The 12,500-nt window shown below is 41.4% G+C and overlaps 2 protein-coding genes across 6 annotated transcripts in view; one reads left to right on the forward strand and one right to left on the reverse strand.

Moving 5' to 3' along the window:
• Nucleotides 1–1,263, reverse strand: part of LOC143026084 (uncharacterized) — an 84,000-nt gene extending 82,737 nt beyond the window's left edge. Inside the window, exon 1 of one of the 5 annotated variants that reach the window (XM_076186094.1) lies at nt 859–1,263. The gene's annotated coding sequence lies outside the window, so the exon portion shown is untranslated. The remainder of the gene's footprint in view (nt 1–858) is intronic. The other 4 variants (XM_076186098.1, XM_076186084.1, XM_076186081.1 and 1 more) reach the window with 4 other exon arrangements.
• Nucleotides 1,264–8,319: 7,056 nt separating this feature from the next.
• LOC143029775 (protein GVQW3-like) lies at nt 8,320–8,652 on the forward strand. Its single transcript, XM_076192706.1, has one exon. It carries the CDS (start codon nt 8,320–8,322, stop codon nt 8,650–8,652), a length of 333 nt encoding a protein of 110 aa, XP_076048821.1.
• The last annotated feature ends 3,848 nt before the right edge of the window (nt 8,653–12,500 follow it).

The following is a 12,500-nucleotide window of genomic DNA, read 5'->3' on the forward strand; positions in this document are numbered from 1 at the left end:
CAGTCCCACATCTTATGATCTTAGCCCAAGCCTCATGTATTGGAACTGGTATCCGATCTCTCTACCTTTACACACTGTCAAGCTTGATTGGTACTTTTAAAAGAATTACACATGCATTAAAAAAAAAAAATCAACATCACTCCACAAGCACTTTATTCCCTAACACAAAATCTTTCTATCTATCCACCTAGCCATACTAGTAAAGTGCCCCAGTATGCCTGGGTGTCAGTGGCCAACAAGGTGTCGGTGGCCAACAAGGTGTCGGTGCCAACAAGGTGTAGGTGGCCAACAAGGTGTCAGTGGCCAACAAGGTGTCAGTGGCAAACAAGGCGTCGGTGGCCAACAAGGTGTCGGTGGCCAACAAGGTGTCGGTGGCCAACAAGGTGTCGGTGCCAACAAGGTGTAGGTGGCCAACAAGGTGTCAGTGGCCAACAAGGTGTCAGTGGCAAACAAGCCGTCGGTGGCCAACAAGGTGTCGGTGGCCAACAAGAACACTCCTTTAGCCCTATGGTGTCCCCTATTATTTTCCACCATAGTGGAGGCTATCAACAGTATATGACAGGCTGCAGTTGATCCCCCCAAACCCCTTCTGCTACAGATATGTCACTCAGCAAATTTCAATCAGATTTAGACTTTTTTAGTGGTGTTCCCATAATTATAAACAGTGGTTTCCATAAGAGATAAATACTAATATACATGAAATCTTAGAAAAATCTATAGGGCACTGTGCATTTTACATTCATTTACCAAGTATGCAAGAAAGTAAAAACATAGGCAGGGGCTTTGTTATTATATTTATAATTTTATTATATGGAATATGCACCTTCTTTCACAATGACAATGTCAATATAAAATTACCTTACTGTGTGAGAAGAATGGTTATCCTTTCCTACTATCAATTATGGGATTGGACGTATATAGCAATTTTCCTGTTTCCATTGCCTCTCAAACTTTGAACTTAAATGATCCCCATATTTACGTGTCACTTCACCCTAGCTCGACTTTCATTTTGCTACAATAGCGGAGTTGTTTTGAAGTTGCTATGGACACATGGAAGTACGCTGATAACAATTTAACGTGCGCATTTTATGTTAAGCATATATCTGTGAACTTGACTACTTATAAAATAATGGTATTAAGGGATGCAAAACCCAAGAGGTTAGGCACGTAACACGTACAGTGATGGAAATAATGTTTAAAACACGTTACTTTGCATTTTCATACGACAGTTAGTAAACAAACTTTTCCGGGTCTCAACTTTTCCTAACTCCAGTTGAGTCCAGTGTCTGCCCCACCTAACCCTCGTTTTTCCTGTTTATTCACAATAATAATTCAAAATGCAAAACACTCTCCAAAGACCTGTCATAATCCTATCCTTTAATTTTGAACTGGATAAAATTGTATTACTTTCCTGCCATGCCATCAGACGAATAGGACCTTTCGCAGTCAGGCTCGTAGTTTCCTATTAGCGCTAGAATTTTCAATTGTCTCACATTCCATGGGGCAAAGGGGTGACTTAGCTAATTTGTAAACCGATATTTAAAAAAAATACGACATGAATGGCTGCATAAGTGTTTTTAGAATTAAAAACGTGACTCTTAATGTTATAAATTTTACTTACTGGTGTGTGATAAGGCTTTGTTAATTTAATTATAAGATAAAACTAAAAATAGGTAATTATTTTTACTGAAGTAAGTGTAAGGAGTAAAAATTAGAGGATGTCGATTTCGGTTTGTGGAATTTATCTAAGAGTGTCGAAAAATAATGGATATCACTGTCACGTCCTGTATATGAAGATAATCAGTGAGATAAAATATAACAACAGTGGTGGCGGACGTACGAGTATTTGATGCGCGATGTATTGAAGCGATGAGTTGAAAAACGTCGCAGCATCATGAAAGCAGTCATGGGCGTACCGATTTCTAATCGCTGCGCAGTAGTGCTGGGCAAATACCGCTAATTTCAATACCGGAATTACCGGTAAACAACAATGCCGTTACCGGAATTACCGGTAATTTACCGGTAAAAGACTCGTGAGGTAGTAGTGACGTCCCAAGTTCGAGTCGCCTTTATGACTTAAATCTAAACAAATTTCATCCTACTATGGTGTGTAGTCACAAGTTTTGTAACGTCGTCACTATAAAAATCCTGCGCTCCGAGTCGTTACTCCAACTCTCGTGGGCGGGGAGTAGGGAGGGGGTGCGTGTAAGGTCAGAGCATTACCTCCTCTCCCTCAGTGCATAGGCCTACGCACCAATCCCCCCCTCCCCCTCTCACACTCCACTTCCGTCTCTATGTAAGTGCAATTTCATACAAAGAATATATTTTTCACATAGAAACACAATTTCATTAAAGAAAAATAATTACATGCATCATTTTTACACATTACACATAAAAATTCATTTCCAAAATCACCCATTTTTCATTTAGTCAGGACAAAGTTTTTTTGTACAATTGAGGTTTTAAAGGTTTTGTGCGAGATGAATTGACATATGTAGGTCATTTTCATAATATTTTTTTTTACCAAGTTCCTCTTATATTAGGCTCAGGAACACAATCTCAACCCTTTGAATTTCTGTCAAAGTTTTTATCAATTGTTCATAGTTGTCATTTTTGATATTGGAATTACGTTAATTTTGTATTAGCAGGACTCTACGATCCCTATATTTAATTTTTTATTCTGTGCATCCATTTGGATACATGCCCACCGGAACATAGGCTGACTAATCGAATACGTACATTTTGCACTGAACCTCTGCGGGCCGAGATGCGAACAAAACGATCTAGCACGACTGTTAATTTTCATATTCGAATACGTACATTTCGTACTGTGCATCTGTGGGCCGAGAAGGGAGCAGGACGATCTAGCACGTTGAATACGTTCCTGTTAATTTTCATCCTACGTAGGGCCGTCAGTACTGTCACTCAGTACCACCAAGCCGAAACGTGCTTACCACTCTCTGAGTATTATGGGATAGCTTATCGGTTAACGGAGCCTAAACGGTAGCAGATTTTTTGCTGGTAAGCTACCGTCAAGGTTGTTACCGATAAAACCCGTAACTACCGGTAGCTGCCCACCACTACCGTCACTCAGTACCACCAAGCCGAGACGTGCTTACCGCTCCACGAGTGTTTGGTATAGCTTATCGGTTAACGGAACCTTAACGGTAGCAGAATTATTGCCGGTAAGCTACCGTCAAGGCTGTTACCGATAAAACCGGTAACTTTACCGGTAGCTGCCCACCACTACTGCGCAGTGTGTCAACAGTTGAAGGGAAAGGAAGCACGCGCTCTGCTTCGCTCTTCTAGTTTCATACAATGGCACAAGCAACTTCCGCAAAGCCTTTCGAGTGGACGAAGACTATTATCTTACATTACATTAAGCTACTAAAGCAGTACCCAGCCATTTGGAATATCAAGTGCAAAGAATATAAGATGAGAAATATAAAAAGTACAAACATCGAAAGCTGACTTCTTTTCTTTAACAAAATGTAATGTGCGGAATGAAGACATTACCACAAAACTTTATACCCTGAAAACACAGTTTCACAGGGAAATGACTACCATCATTGCATCAAAGAAGTCTGATGTTGGCACGAAAAATGTATACACTACAAAGCTGTGGTGGTTTATTGATTAAATGAGTAGAGCGCCGGCAGACATTCTCATCCCGTGAAAGCCAAATGATGACTGAGATCTGGTTGTTCGCGCAAGGTATTCGCAGTGATGCAGCCCGTCCGGACGCTAGTGACAAATTTTCAACACGACTACTGCATCAAGTCGCTGGACGCTGATGCGTGATGGTACGTGATGGGGCTTTAGTTATCGTACCGGAAAAAGTAAGTCTTCGATACAAAAATATATTTTCTATACATTACATAGATTTGCCTATTGCTTGGTGCATTCAGTTGAAAGTATATATCAGTATATGTCCATTGAAGTCGGTAGAAAATGACAAATTGCTTGGTTTGATACAATTATAGGCTGTTTTACGAATATCATCTGTAATTATAAATAGAGGCTCAAACAATGCTATATGCCGTTTGCAAACCATGAAATTAATTGACTTAAATTTCAGACACAATAATGTACAACGATATACCTCTGTAAGTTTATAATACTTGCCCAAAAAAAGTAATTATTTTCCGGCAAGAATTACAAGATCTGGCGGTGTCTGGTATCAAATCTCTCACTGCGAAAGGTCCCATTGTTCACAACCATGCCTCAGTCTTAAAGTCTATTTTCTGCCTTCCTAATATGATGGCATTGGAAGTAAAAATAAGATAAAATAAATAAAATAGAATATAAACAAATGGAGAGACCAATGCTAGGAACAACACTTATAACAAAAACAGGACAAGTTATGTGAAAATACAAACTGGATCGAAATAGACTAAGCGATAAAATAGAAGTGGAACCGAATAGGGCAGAGCGGATGCTAGTGAGGAAGAGGATAAAGCAAGATTTATTGAATGAACACTGAGATGAACAAATCAGACAGGAGAAAAATGCAGAGAAATTTGCAAGAGTCGCATGTTTGAGACTGGAGCAGTAGTGCGACGTTGTTCGTGAATCTAGATTATATCAGTCATCTTTCAAATGTTTGGGTTTACCGAATCTTATTGTATTTGTGAGTAGCCATATCTGTTGATTTTCACTCTGATGCCCAATCAAATGCTATTATAGCCAGGAGTTATTCTTGTCAGGAATAAATCCCAACAGGTATTTTAAGCATGATATAAACTATTGTTACAATTTAATATAAATATCTGTGATTACGACCTCAGTTAATTTAATGAAGTGATAGTTGTATAATTAGGATTAAGATTGAGATGCATCAATTAAGCGGTCTCACTAATTATTGACAAAACCGACAACACATAAAAAAAAGACAAAACCCAAACAAGGACTGTTTTTGCTCACGTCCTTGTTCGGGTTTTGTCGGTATTTAGTGAGTCGGACGGTATGCGTAGTTGTGGTGGGTAATTTTGCAGAGGCTAGAAACGAGACTTCTCTTTGATCAAATTACATGTAAGTCACGGAATTTAAAGAAAATATGTCAAATAATGCAACCATATATATATAGAATTGTGCATTCGAGCAAAAACCGTCCTTGTTTTTTTTTGTCGGTGTTGTCGGTTGTGTCAGTAAATAGCGAGACCCGCAATTAAGCATATCAAGCCGTACAAAGGATTACAAAGGCGGAGCATGCCGACAGGAGACCTTTTGTTCCGTATGAAATCAATATTTTAGAATGCTTAATATATAAAACATATAATGAATTATACAACTTAAGTTTTTCCATTTAGATAGAATGGCCTATTATTTTTGTTTATATAGACAAAACCATTATATAAAGCATTACGTAAGAGACTTGACGTCATAGGACTAAGCATGGTTGGCTACCTCTCCAGGGATGTCGAGTTACCGATATATCATTTTCATTATTACTATTTTTATTTACCACCTATACTCGTTGCATTGAGAAATGGCCGTTAGGGCGGAGCACTGGGAGTCCCCCTGTGTTGCCACATATAATTATTTTATAATTTTATTTTATTCTATAATTTTATTTTATATTTCTATAATGTTGCCACATATAATTATATTCAATTTTTTTGTCACACACCACCACTTAGGTAAAAATCAAAGCAATGTTTTCTATACAAAGGTTTCGTTTCCTCGAGTCAGACATGGCATATGAGCAAGGGAGAGCGACGTTGCCCTACATTTATTCTCTGGCCCCGCCCCCCTCACACTGCATTCAGTGTGAGCCGTGCGGGCCGTGTTATCTGTGGAGATGTGGCAACAACCGGGAAATCTCCTAGCCCCGCCTTAGCGGTCACTTCTCGTTGCGCTGACTATAGTGACTTCTCTGTCTTGAGTATTGGCTCTGGTGTATTATCCATCTCTAATTCCCATGTATGGGGATTATCTATTAAGTAAATGGAGGTTTAACAAATTCAGGAAAATATGTCAATTTCTGCCGGGTTGGGTTCTCAAACGTTGGTAAGTTTGAATTCATAAGAGCTTGAAGGCCTTCTGAAACTGAAGACGTAAGGTCCCTCGCCAGGATGTTTTTAAATAAGAGATCCGTCTGGAATCAGAGCTCTGGGTTGTCTGATGTCTGACCCGACGATAGTGCGGACAGGAATGCGAGGGACTCTTACGAGTTCGAAAAGAGCTCAAAGGCCACAGGTTAATATTCACTTAGAGTCATTTCTCAAAGTTAATCCCCGATTTATCAAACCAAAAATTACATAGCTTTAACAAATAAAGAGGAGGGGAGTTTAATCGTATCTTATCTAAAGTTACGATAGGCGGGGTTCGAAGTTTCAGGAAAGGCTCCTGAATCGAAAGAAAATAACACTTGAGAGAAAGTTTCCCGAACAAAGGTAAGCATTAGATTAATATTCCCAATAACAATTACCACACTATCATATGTATCGTGCAACATTTTCACTTCAGTTAAGGTGAAGTTGTACCTCCCATAGACCTTTGGCAACGAGAAGTCAAAGGTCACTAGGCTTTCGGTGCGACGTCGGATCCCCTTTTACGTAGTCCGTCACTGTCCGTGACGTGATTTGAAACTGACCGGAAGTGTTAGTGATTCGTGATTGGGGAATGGTATGATAATTACCCCAATCACAGACCTCATATAAACCCGATAGTGTGAAGTGTAAATGCGACAAAGTGTGTGGTAAATAAGTGAGGGGACGCGTTCTATGAGAGAACCATTCTCTTCCTCAACACATCCCTTCATCCTGCTCTCCTTTCCCATACCTATGCCAGAAATCGACGCACACATCACCACCACCAGAACAAAGACGAAGGAGATCACTAAGTAGCCCTAAGGCCACGGTGATTTAAAATACTATGTTATAATGGAATATCCAAAACAAAACAGAAAAAAGTGAAATGATTACATATTCTCAAAGACACATGATGTTTTGTGAGGCCATTGTACTTTACAGTGTTCGACGAGTTCCTGCCGATCACAGATATGTAGTCTTTTGTTTCTATGAACGTTGTAAAATTCACGGGAGTATCCTAGAATCAATGCGATGGGGCGGTCACCTAGATTAAACTTGCACAGTCAGCATTACGTATTAAAAGTGATGGGAAATTGGTCGGAAGTCATAATATTCTTCACAATTCAGCCATATTTATCTATTTTTTCTTTTGATTAGTCTAACAGCTTCATTTTGTATAATCTCTTGTCCTCTTTACATATATTAGTCTTTATAGCGAGTTATAGTAGTGTAATTTTGAGACTATGATATAATAATGGATTACCAATTCTACCTTCTTCATTTATTTACTAACGGACATAATATTTATCCGATAATATATAATTACACATATTTACTGTATTCATTATATTTCCTTCATAGTTAAAGAATTACCTATCATTGTAGTACCGGTTATGGTACTATTATTATTACATAATTAATGTAGTATTATTAGGTTAAGTATATATATAGGTTTAGGGGACATATCAGGAATCTAAGAAACCAGAGTTCCAATTAGACGTAGAACGTGTGGCGTATCCTTCCTTCTTTTTCCCTGCCCGCCTACGTGACTTTTTTCAGTTTTCTCCTTAGTAACAAGACCACCTTTCCCACCCCTACTGCTCCCTCCAGGTTTTGGTGGGAAGGCATGGCGTACCCAAGCTTGGGTACCTACTCATCCGAATCCGTGAGGACAGAGCTTTATACAAGAGACCGAACAAAAATTCCGCATTTTTAATTTGAAACTGGGAGAAATGGGGTAGTCCCATTACGTTGAAATCATAGATAATTATAATTAGGTACGCCCGATGTGAGTAATTTGGTTAGGATAGGTGACGACGTAAAAGGGGGATAGATAGACGAAGCCATTGTCAGGGTTAAGGGATAGGAAACAGATTGGAAGGAGGGTTCGCGCCTAATCGAGCAACAAAGCGTCATTCTAAGGCGGCATCTCACCTACGCAAGTCGGTCCCTGTTTTTCGTGCTCCTCACCCTGAGAAAGAATATGTCGATACTGAAATACCTTTATATAGTAGTCTAGTAATTTTGGTGGGGAACTGTTGTATTAATGATATTTACAAGTACGAAGAGTGACTGGAAAGTTGTGAACCTAACCACGAAGGAGACCGAATGATTCAATGGAAATCGGTTGGGGTTATTAGCAATTCAGCTGGAACCCGCATGGCAAATTTCATTGGCTTCTTTTCTCTTTGATTTACAAACGAGAGAACTGAGGTCACCCGCGATTTTTGTGAAAACGGAGAAAGTGGAGTACTGATCCGAGATCAAGCATTTCTTCCTGAAGCACATGTCTCCAGGCGAGATTCATCAGGACATGGTCACGACCCTTGGAGAAGATGATCCTTTATCAGTCACGCTCAAGCGGTGGGTGGCGGAATTCAAGCGCGGGCGAAAGTCCGTCACAGACGAGCCGAGGTCAGGAAGGTCCCGAACCTCGACCACGGACGAGAACATCGACTTGGTCCTCGACATGGTCATGGATGACCGGCGAATCTCAACGCAGGTCATTGCTGCTCGGGCGGGGATATCTCAGGAGCGCGCAGGCCACATTTTGCGTATCAAAATTGAGATGTCGAAGGTTTCTGCCCGATGGGCCCCTCGTCTTCCGATGCATGACTAGATGCGGACTCGTGCGACTTTGTCCAGGGACAACTTGACCTTGATGTAGCAGGACCCGGAGAGCTTTCTGACAGGATTCGTGACCATGGACGATACTTGGGTCCACCACTTTCACCCAGGGACAAAAGAGCAGTCTAAGCAGTGGAAACACAAAACTCTACAAACCACAGGAAGGCCAAGGTGACGACCTCGGCCGGTAAGGTGATGGCTTCCGTCTTTTGGGACGTGAGGGAAGTCTTGTTCATCGACTACCTCTCCAAGGGCTACACCATCACCGGGTCGTATTACGTGAACCTCCTGGTCGAACTGTGGCAGAAGATTAAGGAGAAATGGCCCGGGATGCTCTCCAAGGGCGTGATCTTCCACCAGGACAACGCACCGGCTCACATCTCGCTGTTGACAATGGCCAAAACTCGAGACAGTGGATTCGAATTGCTGCTTCACCCAGCCTATTCACCGGATCTTGTCCGGTCCGACTGCCATCTATTTCCTAACCTGAAGAACCACCTGGCTGGTCGCCGCCTTAACCTCTTCCATACGGTGACGTCTGCATAGGCCTCATGATGCGCGAGTGGATATACGAAGATGTCAGTGTCGGCGTCTTGATTATATCTATTGTGTAGTTGTAACTGTGTGACCCCCGAATTCTGTGAACTAGTTTGATCCCATTTTCTGTCTTCATTATATTCAGAGTGAAAGAGAACGAGTAATACAGTGACTTTATATTTCATAACGCAAGTAGTGTGATGCATCGTACGTTAGGCATCCGATGCTGCGCGCGAGAATTTGACTTGCATTAAAGAGGTTAAGGATCATGATGAGATCATGGGGGCCGTGGATAAGTTCCTTAAGGATCAACCTTCAGACTTTTATTTGAGGGGGCTCCACATACTTGGGGAGCGTTGGGAAGAGTATGTATTGCCAAACAGTGATTATGTTGAGAAATAAAGGTTCGGGTTTTGTTCTGGATGATAACACTTCGTAGAGGCTCACGATTTTTCATTCATCCCTTGTACGTATATTAGTGGTATTTACAAGTGTATTCAAATTGATTCTAAGACGGCATCTCACCCATACAGCTGTCCTTAAGGCGTCCATTAAACACAATACACGATAGGTTAACGAAAAGGGTTAGATGTAATATTAATACGGTGTGGCCTCCGTCGCTCACCAGACGATAAGGATATAAATTCATGAGGAGAGTTATTACAGATTTATGTAGGTACTGGGGCTAGATTCAATCTCTACTTCGAAGAACGGCCGACGGATAATTATGGCGTAGTGGCCCAATAAATTTTATTCACTTGACTTGATTCACTTAATTTGATCCAGTTAACTTGGTTTACTAATTTGATTCACTTATGCATCTAAACTGCATTTTCTCGTGCCAAGTGCCTTGTCCTTCGGCTACACAACTACCACAAAACCTCCAAGTGTTACGTTATGTATGTTTAGATATAGTTATGGTATGCTGAAGCATCGCAGTGTAATATTGGATATCCGTTCCAAATTCCTGTGTTCAGTTATAATTATATTTGCTTGGTTTATTCATTGGAAATAATGGAATATAATTGAATAAATAGAAATAATAAAAAAAAGTCTCATTTAATTTGAAAAATGAAATAACACCAGACCAATTCATCGTCACCACTAAAATGATCAATTGCGTTACTTATTTGGATATCTTTATTCTTTCAGCTTGCACTGTTTCGATTACTTTCAGTTGTCGTTGCAAAGAAACGTGTGTAGAAGGAGGGTGAAAAGATGTCATACATATATAGTTAATGTTATAGAGTTATATCAAGATACTTCAAATTGGCCACAAAGGCATATATTTACATAATCTACACGAGTTACTTTTTGACTCTTATCAATCATACACTGATATTCTATAACTTAAAATTAATTTTAAGAAATTATATGTGACGACTGGCAAAGTTTCAAAGACATCCTGGATATCTAAGAGAGAGGGGGTGAGCAGAAAGAAAGAAAGGAAGGAGGAAAACGAAGAAGGCAAAGGAGTGGATGGAGAAGATATTCAGGAAGGAATAGGTAGAGGGTTTGGGGAGAAGTGTGTGGATATGATATTATTTAGAGTGAAGGGGGAAGGAGGGGGGGTGCTGAATAAAAGGAAGAAAATAAAAGAAATGGGCCACGTGTTGGACTCGTGATCGACAGTTATTACCCTCTCGGAAGAGAGCTCAGAGCTCATGTATGACCGATCTATGGGAATGCTGTGACCTTACACGCACACATAACCTCAACTCCCCGTCCACGAGAGTTGTAGTAACGACTCGCAGCACAGCGATACTGAAATTATTTCAGCCCTGGGCGGGATTCGAACCCAGACCTCCGTAGTGGCGGCCGTGAACGCTACCATTACGCCGTCGAGTGTGTATGTGTGTGTGTGTTTAGTGTGTGTTGGCAGAGATAATTACGGAAGACATAGAATGTGTGTACACACAAACACACACACACACACACACACACACACACACACACACACACACACACACACACACACACACACACACACACACACACATATATATATATATATATATATATTATCTTATATATATATATATATATATATTTCTTACTTCTTTGGTGGAGTGAACATTACAGATAGAGTAAGTTGGGAGAGGTGTGCCTGGGAATTGCGAGGCCCTGAGATGGGACACGTGGCTGCCTGGCAGCCTGGGAGGGCCACAAGGAAGGAACCACGTGGGATCTTTCCCCGAAGTAGGAAATGTGACCTTGGACTCCATGACTGCTGGGCCAAATTGGTAAAAAAAATAACTCACGGCCAAGAACAAGGACAAAAATTGGCCAGGAGTACATCATGGCCAAAGACGAGGACATAATGTGTGTGTATGTATGTGTGTGTGCGTGTGTGTGTGTGTGTGTGTGTGTGATTCACCATGGTCTTGGATCACGTGTCGGACTCATGATCGACAGCTATTTCCCTCCCGGAAGTGAGCTCATAGCTAATATATGACCGATCTATATGTAATGCTGAGACCTTACATGCACACATACACACCCAACTCCCCGCCCACGAGAGTTGGAGTAACGACCCGCAGCTCAGCGATACTGAAGTTATTTCAGCCCTGGGCGGGATTCGAACCCGGAACGCCGTAGTGGCGGCCGGGGTCTCTACCACCGCGCCACCGCGGTGTTTGTATTCACCATGATCTTTGGTCTTTAGATTACGTGTTGGACTCGTGATCGACAGCTATTTCCCTCCCTGAAGAGAGCTCAGAGCTCGTATGACCGATCTATGGGTAATGCTGTGACCTTGCACGTACACACACACCCTACTCCCTGCCCACGAGAGTTGGAGTAACGACTCGAAGCGCAGCGATACTGAAATTATTTCAGCCCTGGGCGGGATTCGAACCCGGACCGCCATAGTGGCTGCCGTGATCTCTGCCACCGCGCCACCGCGGTGTGTGTGTGTGTGTGTGTGTACGTGTGTATTTACGCAACAGTACTGTACAAATGTCTTCGTTCGTGGGAACCCGTCTCTCCAATCAAACTTGGCTTTGAATTTATTTGTGTTTATTTTTTTTATTAAACAATAACCCCCCCCCCCCCACACACACTTTTTTCAGGATACACAAGTTGATGCATCTGCTTGGAGAGATCTGTTTCTTGACAGATCTAAGACATCTGGTCTCGATCATTTTTTCCCCATGAACCCGTGTGTACTTTCCCGTGTGTGTGTGTGTGTGTGTGTGTGTGTGTGTGTGTGTGTGTGTGTGTGTGTGTGTGTGTGTGTGTGTGTGTGTGTGTGTGTGTGTTTGTGTGCACAGTCACGTTTATGTCAAAACAAACACACACACA

This window comes from Oratosquilla oratoria, chromosome 1 (genome assembly GCF_046742065.1).
Source record: "Oratosquilla oratoria isolate Oo_2021 chromosome 1, ASM4674206v1, whole genome shotgun sequence".
Lineage (NCBI taxonomy): Eukaryota > Metazoa > Arthropoda > Malacostraca > Stomatopoda > Squillidae > Oratosquilla > Oratosquilla oratoria.

Coding starts and splice junctions, on each gene's coding strand:
- LOC143029775 (XM_076192706.1), top strand. CDS start 8,320: ATGTCTCCAGGCGAGATTCATCAGGACATGGTCACGACCCTTGGAGAA.